The sequence below is a fragment of the Propithecus coquereli genome, unplaced genomic scaffold (genome assembly GCF_000956105.1).
Source record: "Propithecus coquereli isolate 6110/MARCELLA unplaced genomic scaffold, Pcoq_1.0 Scaffold372, whole genome shotgun sequence".
Classification (NCBI taxonomy): domain Eukaryota; kingdom Metazoa; phylum Chordata; class Mammalia; order Primates; family Indriidae; genus Propithecus; species Propithecus coquereli.
The window spans coordinates 1,026,024-1,046,176 of NW_012149419.1; the positions used below are offsets into that span (position 1 = coordinate 1,026,024).

At 35.2% G+C, this 20,153-nt stretch overlaps 1 protein-coding gene across 1 annotated transcript in view; it reads left to right on the top strand.

The window, feature by feature from the left end:
- Nucleotides 1-20,153, top strand: part of SCAPER (S-phase cyclin A-associated protein in the ER) — a 329,861-nt gene that overhangs the window by 175,088 nt on the left and 134,620 nt on the right. The window contains exons 16-17 of the mRNA XM_012651860.1: nucleotides 6,448-6,603; nucleotides 11,890-12,032. Of these exons, the coding sequence (XP_012507314.1) occupies nucleotides 6,448-6,603; nucleotides 11,890-12,032 (299 nt within the window). The remainder of the gene's footprint in view (nucleotides 1-6,447; nucleotides 6,604-11,889; nucleotides 12,033-20,153) is intronic.

Genomic DNA, 20,153 nt, shown 5'->3' on the forward strand with positions numbered 1-20,153 from the left:
AAAAATCCAGAAATAAACAATTCATAAATTTTAAATTGCACAGTGTTCTGAGTAGCATGATGAAATCTCATGCAGTCCCATCCAGGATGTGAATCATTCATTCCTTTGTCCAGCATATCCAAGCTGTATGCACTACCTACCTGTTAGTTGGTTAAGTAACTGTTTTGGTTATCAGATTGACATTTGTATCACAGTGCTCATGTTCAAGTAACCCTTATTTTACTTAATAATGGCCTCAAAGCAGAAGAGGAGTGATGCTAGCAATTTGGAAATGCCAACAAGAAGCCACAAAGTGCCTCCTTTAAGGGGAAAGGTGAAAGTTCTTGACTTAATAAGGAAAGAAAAGAAATTTTATGTTCAGTTTGCTAAGATCTACAGTAAGAACGAGTCTTCTATCTGTGAAATTGTGAAGAAGGAAAAAGAAATTTGTGCAACATATGTATAGTCGTCCACCAGTATCTGTGCAGGATTGGTTCTAGGACCCCCTGCAGATAACCAAGATCCACGGATGCTCAAGTCCCTTACATAAAATGGTGTGTTATCTGCATATAACCCATGCACATCCTCCTGTATGCTTTAAGTCATCTCTAGGTTACTTATAGTACCTAATACAATGTAAATGCTATGCAATAGTTATCGTACTGTATTGTTTAGGGAATTATTACAAGAAAAAAGGTCTGTACAGGTACACCTCGTTTTATTGCGCTTCACTTTATTTTGCCTCACAGGTACTGTGTTTTTTACAAATGGAGGGTTTGTGGCAACCCTGTGTTGAGCAAGTTTATTGGCACCATTTTTCCAACTCTATGTGCTCACCTTGTGTCTCTGTGTTACATTTTGGTTATTATCATAACATTTCAAATGTTTAAATCGTATCTATTATGGTGATCTGTGATCAGTGATCTTTAATGTTGTGATTAATATTATAATTGTTTTGAGGCACCACAAACCACGCTCATATAAGACAATGGACTTAATAAATGTTCTGTGTGTTCTGACTGCTCCACTGACCCAGCCATTACCCTGTCTCCTTCTCCCCAGGCCTCCTTATTCCCTGAGACACAACAATGTTGAAATTAGGCCAGTTAATAATGCTACAGAGGCCTCTAAATGTTGAAGTGAAAGAATCACACACATCTCTCACTTTAAATCAAAAGCTAGAAATGGTAAGCTTAGTGAGGAAGGCATGCTGAAAGCCAAGATAGCCTGAAAGCCAAGTTGTAAAGGCAAAGGAAAAGTTCTTGAAGAAGATTAAAAGTGCTACTCCAGTGAACACACAAATGATAAGAAAGCCGAACAGCTTTATTGATGATATGGACAAAGTTTTGGTGGTCTAGACAGAAGATCACACCACCTATAACATTCCCTTAAGCCAAAGCCTAATTTGGAGCAAGACTCTAACTCTCTTCAATTCTGTGAAGGCTGAGAGAGGTAAAGAAGCTGCAGAAGAAAAGTTGGAAGCTAGCAGAGTTTGGTTCATGAGGTTTAACAAAAGAAGCTGTGTCTCTCTATAACACAAATGTGCAAGGTGAGGCCAGTGCTGTTTTAGAAGCTGCGGCAAGTTATCTAGAAGATCTAGCTAATATACTTGATGAAGGTGGCTATACTAAACAACAGATTTTAAATTTAGATGAAACAGCCTTCTATTGGGAGAAGATGCCATCTAGGAATTTTCTAGCTAGATAGGAGAAGTCAAAGCCTGGCTTGAAAGCTTCAAAGGACAGGCTCACTCTCTTGTTAGGCGATAATACAACTAGTGACTCTAGGTTGAAGCCAATGCTCATTTATCATTCTGAAAGTCCTAGAATCCTTATAAGAATAATGCTAAATCTATGCTGTGCTCTATAAATGGATCAACAAAGCCTGGATGACAGCATATCTGTTTACAACATGGTTTACTGAATGTTTTGAGCCTGCTGTTGAGACCTACTGCTCAATAAAAAGCACTGCTTTCAAAATGTTTGACAACTGGCAATGCACCTGGTCACCCAAGAGGTCTAATGGAGATATATAAGGAGATTAATGTTCTTTTCATGCCTGCTAACACAACATTAATTCTGTAGCCCATGGATCAAGGAGTAATTTTGACTTTCAAGTCTTACTTATTTTATAAATACATTTCATAGATAGTGTTTCTTCTGATGGGTCTGGACAAAGTAAGTTGAAAACCTTCTGGGAAGGATTCACCATTCTAGATGCCATTAAGGACATTTGTAATTCATGGGAGGAGGTCAAAATATCAGTGTTAACAGAAGTTTGGAAGAAGTTGGTTTCAGCCCTTGCTAATGAATTTAAGGGGTTCAAGTGTTCAGTTGAAGATGTAACTGCAAATGTAGTGGAAATAGCAAGAGAATTACAGTTAGAAGTGGAGCCTGAAGATGTGACTGAATTGCTATAATCTCATGACAAAACTTCAGTGGATGAGAAGTTACTTCTTACAGATGAGCAAAGAACGTGGTTTATTTTTTTTTAATTTTTAATTTTTTAATTTCACAGTATTACGGGAGTACAAACGCTTTGGTTACATAAATTGTCTTTGCACCACCTGAGTCAGAGCTACAAGTGTCACCATCCCCCAGACAGCATGCACTGTATCCATTAAATGTGGATTTACCCATCCCCTCCTCCCCTCCAACACCTGCCCAACACCCTATGAATGCTACTTCCCATGTGTGCACATTAGTCTTGATCAATTAGTACCAATTTAATAGTAAGTACATGTGATATTTGTTTTTCCATTCTTGTGATACTTCACTTAGAAGAATGGGCTCCAGCTCCATCCAGGATAATACGAAAAGGTAGTTGACCATTTTCTTTTAAGGACCGAGTAGTACTCTGTGGTTTATATACCGTATTTTACTAATATACCATATTTTATTAATCCACTCATGTATTGATGGGCACTTGGTTTGTTTCCACATCTTTGCAATTGTGAATTGTGCTGCTATAAACATTTGAGTACAGATGTCTTTTTGATAGTCCTTTTTTTTCCTTTGAATAGATACCCAGTAGTGGGATTGCTGGATCAAATGGTAGGCCTACTTTTAGTTCTTTGAGGTATCTCCATACTACTTTCCATAAAGGTCGTACTAGTTTGCAGTACCACCAACAGTGTATGAGTGTTCCTATCTCTCCGTATCCACACCACCATTTATTGTTTTGGGACTTTTTGTTAAAAGCCTTTCTCACTGGAGTAAGTGATATCTCACTGTGGTTTTGATTTGCATTTCCCTGATAATTGGGGATGTTGAGAATTTTTTCATGTTTCTTGGCCATTAGTCTATCTTCTTTTGATGTCAAATGGTCACTCTTTTCTGATGATATGATCTTACATCTAGAAAACCCCAAAGATTCTGCCAGCAGACTACTGGAATTGATAAATAAGTTCAGCAAAGTCTCAGGTTATAAAATCAATATACACAAATCAGTAGCATTCATACACACCAACAACAGTCAAACTGAGAACCAAATCAAAGAGTCAATACCTTTCACAACAGCAACAAGGAAAATAAAATACCTAGGAATATATTTAATTAAGGAGGTGAAAGACCTCTACAGGGAGAACTATGAAACCCCGAGGAAGGAAATAGCACAGGATGTAAACAAGTGGAAAATCATACCATGCTCATGGTTCAGCAGAATCAACATTGTTAAAGTGTCTATACTACCGAAGTGATCTACAGATTCAATGCAATCCTTATTAAAATACCAACATCATTTTTCTCACATCTAGAAAAAATTATGCTTCATATGGAACCAGAGAAGACTCTGTATAGCTAAAACAACCTTAAGCAAAAAGAACAAATTGGGAGGTATCACATTACCAGACTTCAAGCTATACTGCAAGGCTATAGTAACCAGAACAGCATGGTACTGGCACAAGAACAGAGTCATAGACCAATGGAACAGGACTGAGAACTCAGATACAAAACCATCCTCATATAGCCATCTGATCTTTGACAAAGCAGACAAAAATATACACTGGGGAAAAGAATCCCTATTCAATAAATGGTGCTGGGAAAACTGGATAGCCATATGTAGAAGACTGAAACTAGATCCCCACCTCTCACCTCTCACAAAAATCAACTCACGATGAATAACAGACTTAAACCTAAGGCATGAAACCATAAGAATTCTTGAAGAAAATGTTGGAAAAACTCTTACAGACATTGGCTTAGGCAAAGAATTTATGAAGAAAACCCCAAAGGCAATCACGGCAACAACAAAAATAAATAATTGGGACCTGATCAAATTAAAAAGCTTCTCGACAACCAAAGAAACTATCACGACAGCAAACAGACAACTTACAGAATGGGAGAAAATATTTGCATCCTACATATCCGATAAAGGACTGATAACTAGAATCTATATAGAACTCAGGAAAATCAGCAAGAAAAAATCAAACAATTCCCAAAAAAGTGGGCAAAGGACATGAACACAAACTTTTCAAAGAAAGTGGTTTCTTGAGAGAGAATCTGTTGTTGGTAAAGATGTTAACATTTTTGAAATGACAATAAAGGTTTAGAACATTGCATAAATTTAGTTGATAAAACAGCAGTATGATTTGAGATGATCAACTCCAATTTTGAAAGAAGTTCTACTGTGGTTAAAATACTATCAAACAGCGTTGCGTGCTACATGCTTCCTTTCACGAAAGAGTCAGTTGATGGAGCAAACTTCGTTGTTGTCTTATTTTAGGAAATTACCACAGCCACCCTAAGCTTCAGCAACCATCACCTTGATCAGTCAGCAGGCATCAACATCAAGGCAAGATCCTCCATCAGCAAAATCATTATGACTCACTGAAGGCTCAGATTTTTGTTAGCATTTTTTATCAGTAAAGTATTTTCTATTAAGGTGTGCACATTTTTTAGACATAACACTGTTTCATACTTAATAGACTACAGTATAATTAATGTAAACATAACTTTTATATGCATTGGAAAACCTAAAACTTTGTGTGACTCACTTTATTGCAATATTTGCTTTATTACCCTGGTGTGGAACTGAACTCATAATATATTTGACCTGTACATGTTAAGTACACACATAATCACCCATTTTTTAAAAATTATTTTTGATCCATGGCTGCTTGAATCCATGGGTGAAGAACCCATCGATATGTAGGATTGACTGTTTAGGTTTCAGTACTATGATTTCAGGCATCCATTACGGGTCTTAGAATATATCCCCTGTGGATAAGGGGATACTGAATGTTGTCTTACCATCTTTCCTTTGCTCCTTTACATTCATGTTGTTGTTAAATTCTTCAGTGTCATTAAGTTTGCCTAGGGAATTTTCTGCTGTTTCATGGGTTATGTTTTCTTCCAGATTGGCTTCTTTTTTGTTTGTTTTTTGGCCAAACATTTGCTTTAATCTCTTTTACAATTTATCCCACAGATTGGCTTTTTAAAAAATCTTACTTTTAAATACTCTATTCCCTCTGAATTTTATTTTATTTAGTTTTCTTAATGCATTAGGTCCCATTGTTTCTCTTTCATTTTGATTATGCTTAACATATGAGTCCTGATACATAATCTGAATAAATTTTCCTTAAAAATACTTGTTTTTCTTGTACTTTCATTGCTTTCAGTACAGTTTGAAAGACAGTTATCTGATTAATCTACTTATAAAAGTGGCCCCATGGTGTAGAGATTGAGAGCATTTAGTTAGAATTATATTCAGACTTTCTCGTGTGAGATTTATAAAAGATCTTGAGATGGGTTTTATTCCATCCATCATAGATTCCTGGAGTCTCTCCTTCTGTCCGAGGGAGTCAGCTCTAGTGTCAACTTCCCTGTTTCACTCTTGCATTTTCACTGTAGCATACACGCCTTCTGGCTTTCATGAATGAGAGATTTGAGCCAAACTGATTTTTTGAGCTTCATCATTACCTATACTTTACTCATAAAATCTGTACTCTCTAGCTAAACTTGGCCATTAAGAATCAATACATGTGAAGTGGAGAATGCAGTGTAGAGGTCAGTACCTTGTTCCTAATTGTCACTCATTCGGTATGTTAAAGAAAAATGAATTGTTGTTTACTTTCAGTTTTGTCCTCTCAAACTCATTAGAATAGCATGAACATACCTTTTTAAATACTTGTGTAATTTGTATAGTTGTAAATTACAATGGTATTAAATAGAACTTTATAAGATGATCTCTATAAGAATCTCAAAGTGTTTCTTAACTTAAAAATACGTTTAATGTCAGACCTCTAAATCGCTTCTTACTACGGCCTCTGGATTTGTTATGTGTTCTGGATTATTATCCAATTTGCGGTAAATATTGAAAGAAAAGACCCATAAGTCATTCATATTTTTTTTGTTCTGTGCCATACCGCTGATTTATGTTATTATATAATGACTATTGGTAAATTTCTTATTTTTGTGACGTGCCCTAGAATTAACTTGATTTGAACCTGAGTTTCTTTGTTTTTTATTAAAGGTAAATGAAATTGCCTTTATTAATACCCTTGAAGCCCAGAATAAACGCCATGACGTTTTATCAAAATTGAAGGAATATGAGCAGAGGCTTAATGAATTACAGGAAGAGCGTCAGAGACGACAGGAAGAAAAGCAAGCACGTGATGAAGCTGTGCAGGTAGGATTTTATTCAGTAAGCATTTATTGAGCACTTGTCATATTTTAGGCTCTGAGCTAGATGCTGAGTACTCAAAAGGGAGTAAAACCTAGTCTTTGTTCCCACAGGTGCATGGTTTAATGTAGCAGTCTTTGGAAACATCAGGTGTGATTGCCAAAAGATAGTGTGTACTGCTTTAGATAAGGTAATCAGTTCTTTTGTCAGAAGAGTGCAGTCATAGAAATAGAATCTCTAGCCTTACCCAGGTGAATGATTAAACTGCTCTGGACAGATTATTATTTATTCTTTTCTAATTGAATTGGGCAAGAATATATGCTCCTCTCCCTGCAATAAAAAAGTGTGTTTTTTGATTCAGTATGTATAGCCTTAAAGAACTGGGCAATCTTTATGCTTATGATAAGGAGCACCTGTAATTTATTGGGCAGTATCATCAGATACCTTACGTATTTAAATTTTTAACCTCTGCGGCAAACCGTAAGTTAGCTAGCGTTTTCAGGATGGAGAGAAAGTTAAGTCATAAACTGTACTGCTGTTTTAATCCATTTTAGATTTCCCTTAGTAAAATGCCTTAACCATAGACTCTTAAGACCTGACCTTTTTGATGTAGAGAATAAATTTTGCAGTATTCAAATATAAGTGCATACATACTATGTTTATTATGACTAATATTTATTTGTTCTTTCATGGAGTGATCATTTTATTGAGTTACTACAAATTGTATGCTGTGCAAGGCTCAAGGCTATGAAAAATATTTGTCATTTTTCTCAATGGGGAGACATATTTAGTACATGAACAAATCTTATCCCATTAGGATAAGTGCTACGGTAAAGGCACTTTTCAGTAGCACAAAAGAGAACACTTTACTTACATAGAGAGTGGAAAGGACATGAGTAAGTCAGGAAACATTTCCTGGAGGAGATGATACTTTGAGTTTAAAAAATGAAAGAGATGCAAATGTTAATGTGGGAAGGCATTTCATGCAGAAGGAGTTCTGCATGTAGAGTTAGGGAGCAGATCATGAAAAGCTTTGTTGTGTTAAAAATTAGGGGTGTTATTAATATTTCATGATTCTTTATGTCACTAGTATTAGTAAATTAAAATATCAATACACTGTTAAGTTTATCGATTACTTTTTGCTATTTGTGGGCATTAGAAAGCATTCCAGTATTTATCCCTGATCGCCATTTGATTTGAGTCCAATGTATTATTTTAATGAGTGCTAAGCTAATTTATATTTAAAAATACAGAATGCTCCTATTAGAGAAACTATAGCTTTCCCTCTCCAAGGAGCAGCAAGATTTTTATTTTTATCATTTATAAGTTAATTCTTTGTTAACTTACACCCTTTAAATGAGTAAATGATATGATATTTGAATTTTTAATTTGAATCTTCAGCATTATTTCTGTTTGTTTCTCTACATGAGGGCCATTTTATAAAAATAATTATAGTTTTAAGTTATGTGTTACTTTTCAGCAATCATTAGGCATTAATAATTTGGAGATAAATAAGACACGATCCTTGCCTTTACAGTAAATAAAAATTAAAGTTTAATATGAAAGAGTGTAATTAAAGTATGTACAAATTGCAGCAGTACCACAGAGGAGGGAATAATTAGCTCTCGGTTGGAGGAGAATGTCAGGGAAAATTCTCTGGAAAAGGTGACTTCTTAGCTGGGACTTGGGGAGAAATATATAAGTAGTATTGTATATTTTTAAGTGGATATCTTTGATTCCTTCTTTGCGATTAGCAGATTTGAGTATTTCAAATATAGTAGTTATCTTCAGTTTAAAAATGATGACGCTCTGCAGTTTGGAACATTCATTAAAATTTAAAGAAAAGCTGAAAGTAGTAAGGAATTTCTTATACTAATCCAGACTTTAAAAATTGTTTTGGCCCTTCAGAATTATTTTCCTTTTGAAAAATACAGAAATATCCTATGGATTTAATTTTCAATGCAAAATTTTGAACATATCTACTTATAGTTCAGTTGAGATATATTGCCATTGTTAGAAAAATCCACTGGTAGTATATCACTGATATATATAATTAAAAATTTTTAAATATGTGTGGTCATTATTAGATATATAAGTCATGGAAACCAAGCATTCTGTAAGTACAAGAGCAATAGTAAGATCCTAACCTAATACAGAATTTCAAAGACCTTCCATCTACTTTAGTTTTATACTTGAGACATTCCTGTAAACTGTTTTTTGGGTTTTTTTGTTTTTTGGTTGTTTTTTTGAGACAGAGTCTCACTCTGTCACCCAGACTAGAGTGCAGTGGCGTCATTGTAGCTCACTACAACCTCAAACTCCTGGGCTCAAGTGATCCTCCTGCCTCAGACCCGAGTAGCTGGGACTATAGGCACGCCACAATGCCTGGCTAATTTTTCTATTTTTTTTTTTTTTTTTTTTTTTTAAGTAGAGACAGGGTCTCACTCTTGCTCAGGCTGATCTCGAACTCCTGAGCTCAAGCGATGCTCCTGCCTCGGCCTCCCAGTGTTCTAGGATTATAGGTGTGAGCCACTGGACTGGCCCATTCCTATAAACTGTTAAAGGGGGTTATGGTCCTTGTTTCTTTCAGGTAAAATACTGAGTATTGCTGTCATATATCTCAGTTTGCCATTATTGTTGTGTATAATCTTGATTGGTTAATTTTAAGCTCAATTTTTTAAAGATAATTCTTTTTGTTCTTCTGCCCCAATCGTTTGAATTGTATGTATAAAGAGAAGGTTGCAGAATCCTTTCTTAGGCTGCCATAAATACATCCATGGTTTTGGGAAACAGAGGTTCTTCTGAAGGTTTAAGATTTAGTTATAATTGCAAGGATGTGGAAACAACCCAAGTGCCCGTCAATTCATGATTGGATTATTAAAGTTTGGTATATGTATACAATGGAATACTACTCAATAATAAGAAACAACAGTGATCTGACACCTCTTATATTTTCCTGGATAGAGCTTGAGCCCATTACCCGAAGTGAGGTATCACAAGATCAAAAGAATAGGCTCCACATGTACTTTCCATCAAATTGGCACTGACTGATCAACACTATGGTGCTCACACGGTAGTAATATTCTGCAGGGATTAGGGGGTTGGAGGGGGTAAACTGACAACTAAAGGACGTGGGGAGCATTGTAGAGGGGAAGGGCACACCTCTAACCCTCGCTTGGGTGAGGCAAAGACATAAAATGTAACCAAAATGTTTGCACCCTCATAATATCCTGAAATAAAAAAAAAATAAATAAATAAATTAAAAAAAAGAAAACTAAAAACCAAAAAGATTTAGTTATAGTTGTAATTACTTTGATGTATATCTCTATTCTTTATTTATAGGCATATAGATTTAAAATACATGCTATTTTACAAAATCGTACTTCACTTATTAAACAGATATTTAGGAATCTCTGTCCTCTGCAAGGTGATTTGTGGGGTGCAAAGTTTCATTTTTTGTCTATAGGGAATTTGAAGTTTAGATCAGGAAATGCTAGCTGAATTAAATATGTTACTCATTAGCTGTATGGTTATTAATTTTCTAGTTATTAAAAGCAGAAATTAAGAGGTTGGGTAATTTCTATTTGTGCAGTGTTGGAGTAGGTCTTATATCCATGAAAAAAATCAGCAAGTTGATGTCATGTTTATGAGTCAACAGTTTGGCTATATTGCATATACATAAAGTAATTTTTATATAGTATTAGCATATGTCCTTTGTAAGATCAATTTATAATTTTTAGAATATGTTCCCAAACTTTTGTTTTTGTAAAATATGAAACGGCAAATTCTGTTTTAATTCTTTATATTTAATGCCTACGCCTTTTGCATTTCATTGTGAAACATGTTTTCAGACATAATACAGATTTTTTTTAACTTTAAGTAAATTTGAGTATAAGAGAAAATATTTTTGTTCATATTTTCTTTAATGGAGAAAATTTTCTATACCAGATTTGATAGTTTTCAGTCTTAAAATTGAGATCTTCTATAGCTAAACAAGTTTCCACATACTATTCTTGATTAGTAATGAGAAATAGCTACAGCCAGTTCATGAATAGTATGCTAGACATAAAAAGAATGTATTTAAAACTCAACTGTGTGACTCCAGCAGTCTGCACTCTATCAGGTATGTCCTCCTGAAATCTGTGCATTCCCTCCTGTTCCCAGTCTACCCTCCTTCCTCTCCATCCATGCCCCCTTAGAGCCTGGAAAAAAGAAAAAAGGAGGGACCCTTTTGGCTTACTACTTTTAAAAGATTTTCTTTCTCTGGGGTAGATAGAACTTGTTGTGGAGATGAAGTTACCGTTGCGAGCTCAGTTAACTATTAGAAATACTGAAATCTGTCTTCAGTGTTCTTGGAACAGAAACTGCTTTGTCAATTTTTTTTTCTGCTATCCCTTACTGAGCTGTTACTATAGCTAAACACTATACTGAGTGCTTACCTATATTACCAATTTAGATCTCACAATACGCTGAGACTCTTTAAGGTGAAGCAGCTTGCCCAAGGCTATATAAATAATAGGTACTTGAGCATAGATTGGCATATTCCATTAATCACAGAGGAAGGGCTAGGGAGAGGTTTTGGGAGCTACCTGGGGAATGGGGATGTATTGAAAGACATGCATCAATTACATGATGAACATATTAGTAACGTGGTGAAAATTAGCAGAGTACTGCTACTAGCAAATATCACAGGACACTATATTTCATGTTGAAGTTTACCCTATTTTAATATCTTCTGGCTTAGTGGTGATGACAATGATAACTAATATTGAGAATTTTCTATATGCCAGGCCCTGTGGTAAGTGCTTTCCATGTATTATCTAATCTGTTCTTTAAAACATCCTAAGAAATACATATTATTATCTTCCAGAAAACTAAGGCACAAAGAATGTGACTAACTAGACCAAGGTCACCTAGCTAGTAAATAATGGGGTCAGGACACAAAACTCTGCTACATTGTATTTTCTGTTTCTCCTTCCCACAAGCGTTCTTTGTTTGACTCTATTATGAAAGCTTAGTTCAGAAATAAATCTTAACTGTGTTTTTTTCCCATCATGTTTAGGTATTTCTGTGACCATAGGCTTTAGAAGTGATTAATCAGAAAATACATATTAAGTTCCCACAGAAGTATAACTTAGTATTTGCTTAAAATTCTAAGCAGCAGTTTACCTAGAGGTAGTCCTAGGTATCTACTTGGCTTAAATATGTAAGTTTGCATCAAAGCTATGTCACGTTTAATCATTTTTATTTTATGCATAATTCTAATATTTTAAAAAATATTTCTAACATTAGGAGCGCAAGAGAGCTCTTGAGGCAGAACGGCAGGCCCGTGTAGAAGAATTGTTGATGAAGAGGAAAGAACAAGAAGCCCGAATTGAACAACAGAGGCAAGAAAAGGAAAAAGCCCGTGAGGATGCAGCCCGGGAAAGAGCTAGGTACCTCATTCGTGATCTTGATTTTGATCCTGACGAACATTTTGCACTGAGTGAATATTCAAGTCAGGTCTTAAGGTCATTTACTGTCATGCAGATTTTTTAGAAATAGTCACAAATAATGTTGTACTAAGTTTTGATTTTCAGGAATTGTTGACATAGTACTCAAAATGGAAATGTTTTGAAATTTTCTATTAGATAAGAAATTTGATGTTTCAAGATTTCCTGGTTGAAAAAATAGAATTCCTTTTTTTTTTTAAGATGGAGTCTTGTTATGTTGCCCAGGTTAGTCTCAAACTCTGGGCTTGAAGCAATCCTCCTGCCTCAGCCTCCCAAGTAGGTGGGACTACAGGTGTGCACCACCACATCTGGCTCAAAGAAATGGCATTTGGTTCTGGCTAGCTTAAGCAATAGGGAAGTTTGGGGAAGATACTGGGGGCATAAGTGACAGGAGGTTAGAGGGATCAGACATGGAAGTGACTAGCCGTAAAAGGCGAGGTTATATGAACCATAGCAGTAGTCTTTTGATGGAAATGGTCTGGTCAGCATGTTACCACTCTGATTATGATAATGACTTTTAGCCATGCCTACAGTTTGAATCATTTGTTTTAGATTCAAAGACACACAAAAAAAACATCCTCTGCCTCAATTATCAAAGCTTTATAGTAATTGTTGTTGTCTGATACTGTCACTCACCTTATGTTTCATTAGGACTGTCCTGGCCCTTTTCCACGTCTATTTTAGTTTTAGAATCAGCTTGCTCCATTCTATGTTAAAAAAGAAACTGTAAATTTTTTTATTGGAATTTCATTGAATCTATAAATTCAGATGGGGAGGTTAATATTTTTTATATTGAATAGTCCCATTTATGAGCATGCTACTAAATGTTTTTCTTTACATAAGGTGTATAACTTTTTTCTATAAAAGGTTTTTGTATGCATTTCTTTTTACTGTGGTAAAATATGTATGTAACAAACTTGACCATTTTAATAATTTTTAAGTTTACAGTTCAGTGGCATTATGCGCATTCACATTTCTGTGCAATCATCACGACCATCTGTATCCAGAACTTTTTGAGTTTCCTGGACTGAAACTCTATATCTACTAAGTAATAACTGCCCATTCTCCCACTCCTCCCCACCTCCCACCCCCCCGCCATCCTCCACACCCAGTCCCTGGCATTCACTGTTCTACTTTGTGATTTTATGAATTTGACTGCATTAGGGATCTCATATACGATGAATCACACTGCATTTGTCCTTTTGTGACTTAGCATAATGTCTTCAAGTTTAATCCATGTTGTAGCATGGGTCAAAATTTGTTCCTTTTTAATGCTGAGCAGTATTCCATTGTATATATAATGCCACATTTTATTCAGCCATTTGTTGAAGGACACTTGGGTTGCTTCTGTCTTTTGGCTATTGTGAATAATGCTACCATAAGCACGGGTATACAAATATATGTTTGAGTCTCTGATTTTAATGTTTTTGGTTATATAGCCAGAAGTGGAATCGTTGGGATCATATTGTAATTCTATTTTTAATTTCTTGAGGAAAGCAATACTATTTTCTATAGCAGCTGCACCAATTTACAACCAGCAATGCACAAGGGTTCTAGTTTCTCTACATCCTCATCAATGCTTATTATTTTTATTTTTTTTTTTGAAAATAGCCATCCTTAAGGATGTGAAGTGCTATCTCATTCTGGTTTTGATTTGCATTTCCCTAATGATTAGTGGTATTAAGCATCTTTGCATGAGCTTATTAGTCATTTGTATATCTTTTCTGGAGAATTGTCCATTCAAGTCCTTTGCATATTTTTTTAATCAGGTGATTTTCCCATTATTGAGTTGTAGGAGTTCTTCATATGTTCTGGATGTTAATCCCTTATGGGATATTTGATTTTAAGATATTTTCTCCCATTCTGTAGCGTTCATTGATGTACAAAAGTTTTTAATTTTGATGTAATCCAATTTATCTGTTTTTTTCTTTTGTTGCCTTTACTTTTGGTGTCATATCTAAGAAGTCATAGCCAAATCCAATGTCATGAAGTTTTATCCTTGGGTTTTCTTCTAAGAGATTTATAGTTTTAGGTTTTAGGTTTAGGTCTTGGGTACAGTTGGAGGTAATTTTTGTATATGGTGTAAGGTAAGGGTTCAGCTTCATTCTTTTGCATGTGGCTGTCCAGTTTTCTCATCACTATTTGTTGGTGAGAAACATTTCCCCATTGAATGGTCTTGGCACCTTTGTCAAAAATTATTTGACCATGCTTGCAATAGTTTATTTCTTGGCTCTCTGTTCAACTCCATTGGTCTATATGTCTTTCTTTATGCTAGTCCCATACTGTTTTTTTTTTTTTTTTTTTTTTTGCTTTTTATTTTTTGAGACAGAGTCTCACTCTTTTGCCCGGGCTACAGTGAGTTCTGTGGCATCAGCCTAGCTCACAGCAACCTCACACTCCTGCGCTCAAGCAATCCTTCTGTCTCAGCCTCCTGAGTAGCTGGGACTACAGGCATGCACCACCATGCCAGGCTAATTTTTTTTTTCTATATATTTTTAGTTGTCCGATTAATTTCTTTCTATTTTTAGTAGAGGCGGGGTCTCGCCGCCCGCCTCAGCCTCCCAGAGTGCTAGGATTACAGGCGTGAGCCACCGCGCCCGGCCCCCATGCTGTTTTGATTACTGTAGTTTTGTAGTAAGTTTTGAAATCAGGAAATATGAGACCTCTATCTTTGCTCTTTTTTTTCAAGATTGTTTTGGCAATTGAGGACCCTTTGAGATTGATATGAATTTTCCTATTTTTTCCATTTCTGCAAAAAATGTCATTGGGATTTTGGTAAGAATCGCATTGGTCTATAGATTGCTTTGGGTAATTTGGACATCTTAATAATATTGAATCTTCTAATATATGAACACATATTTTTCCATTTATTTGTGTCTTCAATTTCTTTCAGCAATGTTTTGTAATTTTCATTGTATCTGTTTTTCACCTCCTTGGTTACATTTATTCCTAAATATTTTTGTGGATATATTTTATGAAATTTTGTTATTATTTTATATTTTTATGCTATTGTAAATAGAATCTCTTTAAGTGCTTTTTTTATTTTTATTTTTATTTTTTATTACAGAGTATTATGGGGATACAAACATTCTGGTTACATGTAATGCCTTTGCTTTGCCCAAGCCAGGGCTACAGGCATGCCCTTCCCCCATACAGTGCATTCTGCCTCCATTAGTTGTGAGTTTATCTCACTCCACCTGACAGGCACCCAGTGAGTATTACTACCATGTGAGCACCTTAGTGTTGATCAGTTAGTACCAATTTGATGGTGAATGCATGTGCTGCTTATTTTTCCATTTTTGTAATACCTCACTTCGAAGGATGGGCTCAAGCTCTATCCAGGATAATATAAGAGGTGGTGGATCACCATTGTTTTTTGTAGTTGAGTAGTATTCCATGGTATACAAATACCACATTTTATTAATCCACTCATGTATTAATGGACACTTGGGTTGTTCCCACACCTTTGCAATTGTGAATTGTGCTGTTGTATTAATTTGCAATCCCACCAGCAGTGTAAGAGTGTTCTAATCTCTCCACATCTATGCCAGCATTTGTTATTTTGGGACTTTTTAATAAAGGCCATTCTCACTGGAGTTAGGTGATAATTCATTGTGGTTTTGATTTGCATTTCCTAATGATTAGAGATGTGGAGCACTTTTTTATATGTGCTACATTCCCACTAACGATGTACAAGAATTCCTTTTTCTCTACACCCTGGCCAACATTTATTTTTTGACTTTTTGATAATAGTCATCTTAACAGGTATGAGGTGGTATCTAATAATGCTTTTGATATCTGCATTTCCCTGATGATTAATGATGTTAAGCACCATTTCATATACTTGTTGATGATTTTTATCTTGTCTTTGGAGAAGTGTCTATGCTGGTCCTTTGCCTATTTTTTAATTCAGGTATTTGATTTTCTACTATTGAGTTGTGTGAGTTCTTTATATACTTTGAAGATTAACTTCTTATCAGCTACATGGTTTGCAAATATTTTTTCCCAGTCTGTAGGCTGTCCTTTCATTTTATTGATTGTTTTCTTTGTTGTACAGAAGATTTTTCTTTGATGTAGTTTTATTTTTTATTTTTGCTTTTGTTACCAGGGCTTTTGGTGTAATATCCAAAAAATCATTGCCACCCATTGTACATGATGCCTCCAGCTTTGTTCTTTTTGCTTGGCTATTCTGGGTCTTTTATGCTTCCATATGAAGTTTAGGATTGTTTTTTCTATTTCTGTGAAGAATGCCATTGAGATTTTTATAGGGATTGTGTTGAATCTGTATACAGTCGACCCTTGAACAACATCGGTTTGAACTGCGTGGGTCCGCTTATATGCAGATTTTTTTCAATAAATATATTGGAAAATATTTTGGCAATTTGTGACAATTTGAAAAAATTTGCATATGACCATATAGCTTAGAAATATCAAAAAAATTAAGAAATAGATACGTCATGAATACATAAAATATTTATATATAAAAGTCTACTTGTGTGTTAATTGACTGTTTATGTTATAGATAAGGCTTCCAGTCAACATTAGGCTATTAATAATTAAGTTTTGGAGGAGTCAAAGAGTATACTCAGATTTTTCAACTGCATTCAGGGTGAGAGGGAATCAGTGCCCTTATCCCCCATGTTTTTTAATGGTCAACTATATTGCTTTGGGCAGTATGGACATTTTAACAATATTAATTATTCTGATCCGTCAGCACAGGATATCTTTCCATTTATTTGTGTTATATTCAGTTTCTTTCATCAGTGTTTTATAGTTTTCAGTATACAGATCTTTCACCTCCTTGGTTAAATTTATTCCTAAGTATTTTATTTTATTTTTTTCTAGGCTTTTAAAAATGATTTTATTTTATTTTCAAATATGAAATTATTATCAATATTTAGATTTTTCCTCTTGATATTTTAATGTAATATACTAATTGTTACAAATAAAAGAATGTGTTTAAAATGTATGTAAGTTATAAAACATTGTACTATTATGTATGAACACTCCATGTACATGCTGCACAATTCAAAAAGCAGGAGTTTCCAATAACTTGCTTTAACCCTTATTTCTCCCCAGATGAAACCACTCTCTTGAATTTTGTGTTTATTATTCCATTGCTTGTATAAAATTGTTTTATCACTTTTTTATGTCATCAGTATATTGTTTTATTTTGCTACTTTGGTGCTTTATAAAAATATCATATCCTACATAATAGCCTGGGATTTGTTTTTCCCCCTCAACATTATGTTTCTAAGTTCTACTTATTGTGGTTTGGCTGTGGTTGATTATTTTCACTAGTATATAATATTCCATTATGAGAATAACATATTTTGGAGTGTTTCCAGTTTTTTGTTCTTACGAAGAGTACTATTTTGAATATTCCCCTACTTGTCTCAAGTTGCCATGTTGAAGGGCTCTGGTTCCTACAGCTGGAAGTGAAATTGCTCAGTCATGAGGTCTTCAGTGATTTAGCTTTACAAAATAGTGCAAAATAGTTTTCCAAAGTTATAGTAACAAATTACACATTCATCAGCAGTGTATGTGTTCCCATTGCCCTTCTAAAAATTGATATTGTGAGACTTTAATTTTTGCCTATTTAGTCAGTAAAAAATGATATTTCATTGTAGCCCTAATTTGCATTTCTCTATTCTCTAATATTTCTTTCCATACTTTTATTGCATTAAGGTTTCCCATGAATGACTTTTGTTCATTTTTCTGTTACCTTTTCTTTTTTTTATAGCAAAATGTTTTATTTATTTTTTTAATTCAGGAAATTATGGGGGTATAAACATTTTGGTTATGTCAAATACATTTGTCTCGCTCAAGCTGGGGCTACAGCGTGTCCTTCCCCCATACAGTGCTCCCCGTCTCCATTGGCTGTGAGTTTACCCACTCTACCCCCCCACCCCCCCTACCTGACCAGCACCCACTGAGTATTACTACCATGTGGGCACCTTATTGTTGATCAGCTAGTACCAGTTTGCCAGTGAGTACATGTGGTGCCTGTTTTTCCATCCTGGTGATACCTCACTTCAAAGGATGGGCTCAGTCTCTATCCAGGATAATATAAGAGGTGCTAGATCACCATTACTTTTGTAGTTGAGTAGTATTCCATGGTATACGTATCCCACATTTTATTAATCCGCTCATGTATTGATGAACATTTGGGTTGTTTCCACATCTTTGCAGTTGTAAATTGTACTGCTATAAACATTTGAGTGCAGATGTCTTTATTATAGAACGTTTTTTTTTTTCCTTTGGATAGATTACTAGTAGTGGGATTGCTGGATCAAATGGTATTTCTATGTTTGGCTCTTTGAGGTATCTTCAAATTACTTTCTGCAGGGGTTGTACTAGTTTGCAGTCCCACCAGCGGTGTAAGAGTGTTCCAATCTCTCCACATCTACATCAGCATTTGTTATTTTGGAAGTTTTTGATAGAGGCCATTCTCACTGGAGTTAGGTAATATCTCATTGTAGTTTTGGTTTGCATTTCCCTAATGATTAGAGATGTTGAGCACTTTTTGATATGTTTGCTAGCCATTAGTCTATCTTCTTTTGCAAAGTTTCTGTTCTTGTCCTTTGTCCATTTATTGATGGGATTGTTTGATTTTTTCTTGTTGATTTTCTTAAGTTCTGCATAGATTCTTGTTATCAGCCTTTTATTGGATGTATAGAAAGCAAGTATTTTCTCCCATTCTCTAGGTTGTCTATTCTAAGGACAGTTTCCTTGGCTGTGCCGACGCTTTTTAATTTGTTCAGGTCCCATTTGTTTATTTTTGTTGCTGCTGTGATTGTTTTGGGGGTCTTCTTCATAAATTCTTTACCTAGGCTGATATCTAAAAGAGTCTTCTCCATATTTTCTTCCAGAATTCTTAAGGTTTTATGCCTTAGGTTTAAGTCTGTTATCAAACATGAGTTGATTTTTGTGAGAGGTGAGAAATGGGGATCCAGTTTCAATCTTCTGCATGTGGATATCCAGTTTTCCCAGCACCACTTATTGAATAGAGATTTTTTTTCCCCAATGTGTACTTTTGTCTGCTTTGTGGAAGATTAGATGACAATATGAGGATGGTTTTATATCTGGGATCTCCATCCTATTCCAAAGGTCTGTATCTCCGTTCTTGTGCCAGTACCACATTGATACCAAAGCCAGGAAAGAATGTAGCAAAAAAAGAAAACTACAGACCAATATCCCTCATGAATAAAGATGCAAAAATCCTCAACAGAATTTTAGCAAACCGAATCCAGCAGCACATTAGAAAAATAATTCACCACGACCAGATGAGCTTTATCCCAGGGATGCAAGGCTGGTTCAACATACGCAAACCTATAAATGTAATTCACCACGTAAATAAAAGCAAGAACAAAGACCATGTGATTCTCTCAATACATGCAGAAAAAGCATTTGATAAAATCCAGCACAGTTTTATGATAAAAACCCTCAACAAAATAGGAATAATGGGACAGTCCTTAAAATTATTAAGGCCATATATGACAGACTCACAGCCAATATTAGATTGAATGGGGAAAACTGAAAGCTTTCCCACTTAGAACTGGCACCAGACAAGGTTGCTCACTACCTCCACTTCTATTCAACATAGTGCTGGAAGTCCTTGCCAGAGCAATCAGACAAGAAAAGGAAATTAAGGGTGTCCGAATGGGGGCAGAAGAGGTCAAACTCTCACTCTTTGCTGATAATATGCTATTATACCTAGATAATCCTAAGGATTCAGCCAAGACACTCCTGGAATTGATAAACGAATGCAGTAAAGTCTCAGGATACAAAATCAATGCACACAAATCAGTGGCATTCATATATGCCAGTAACAGTCAAGCCGAAAATCAAATAAAAAATGCGACACCTTTCACAATAGCATCAAAGAAAATTAAATATTTAGGAATATATTTAATGAAGGAGGTGACAGACATGTATAGGGAGAATTATGAAACACTGAGAAAAGAAATTGTAGAAGATGTGCACAGATGGAAATCCCTACTATGCTCATGGATTGGTAGAATCAATATTGTTAAGATGTCCATTCTACCTAAAGTGATCTAC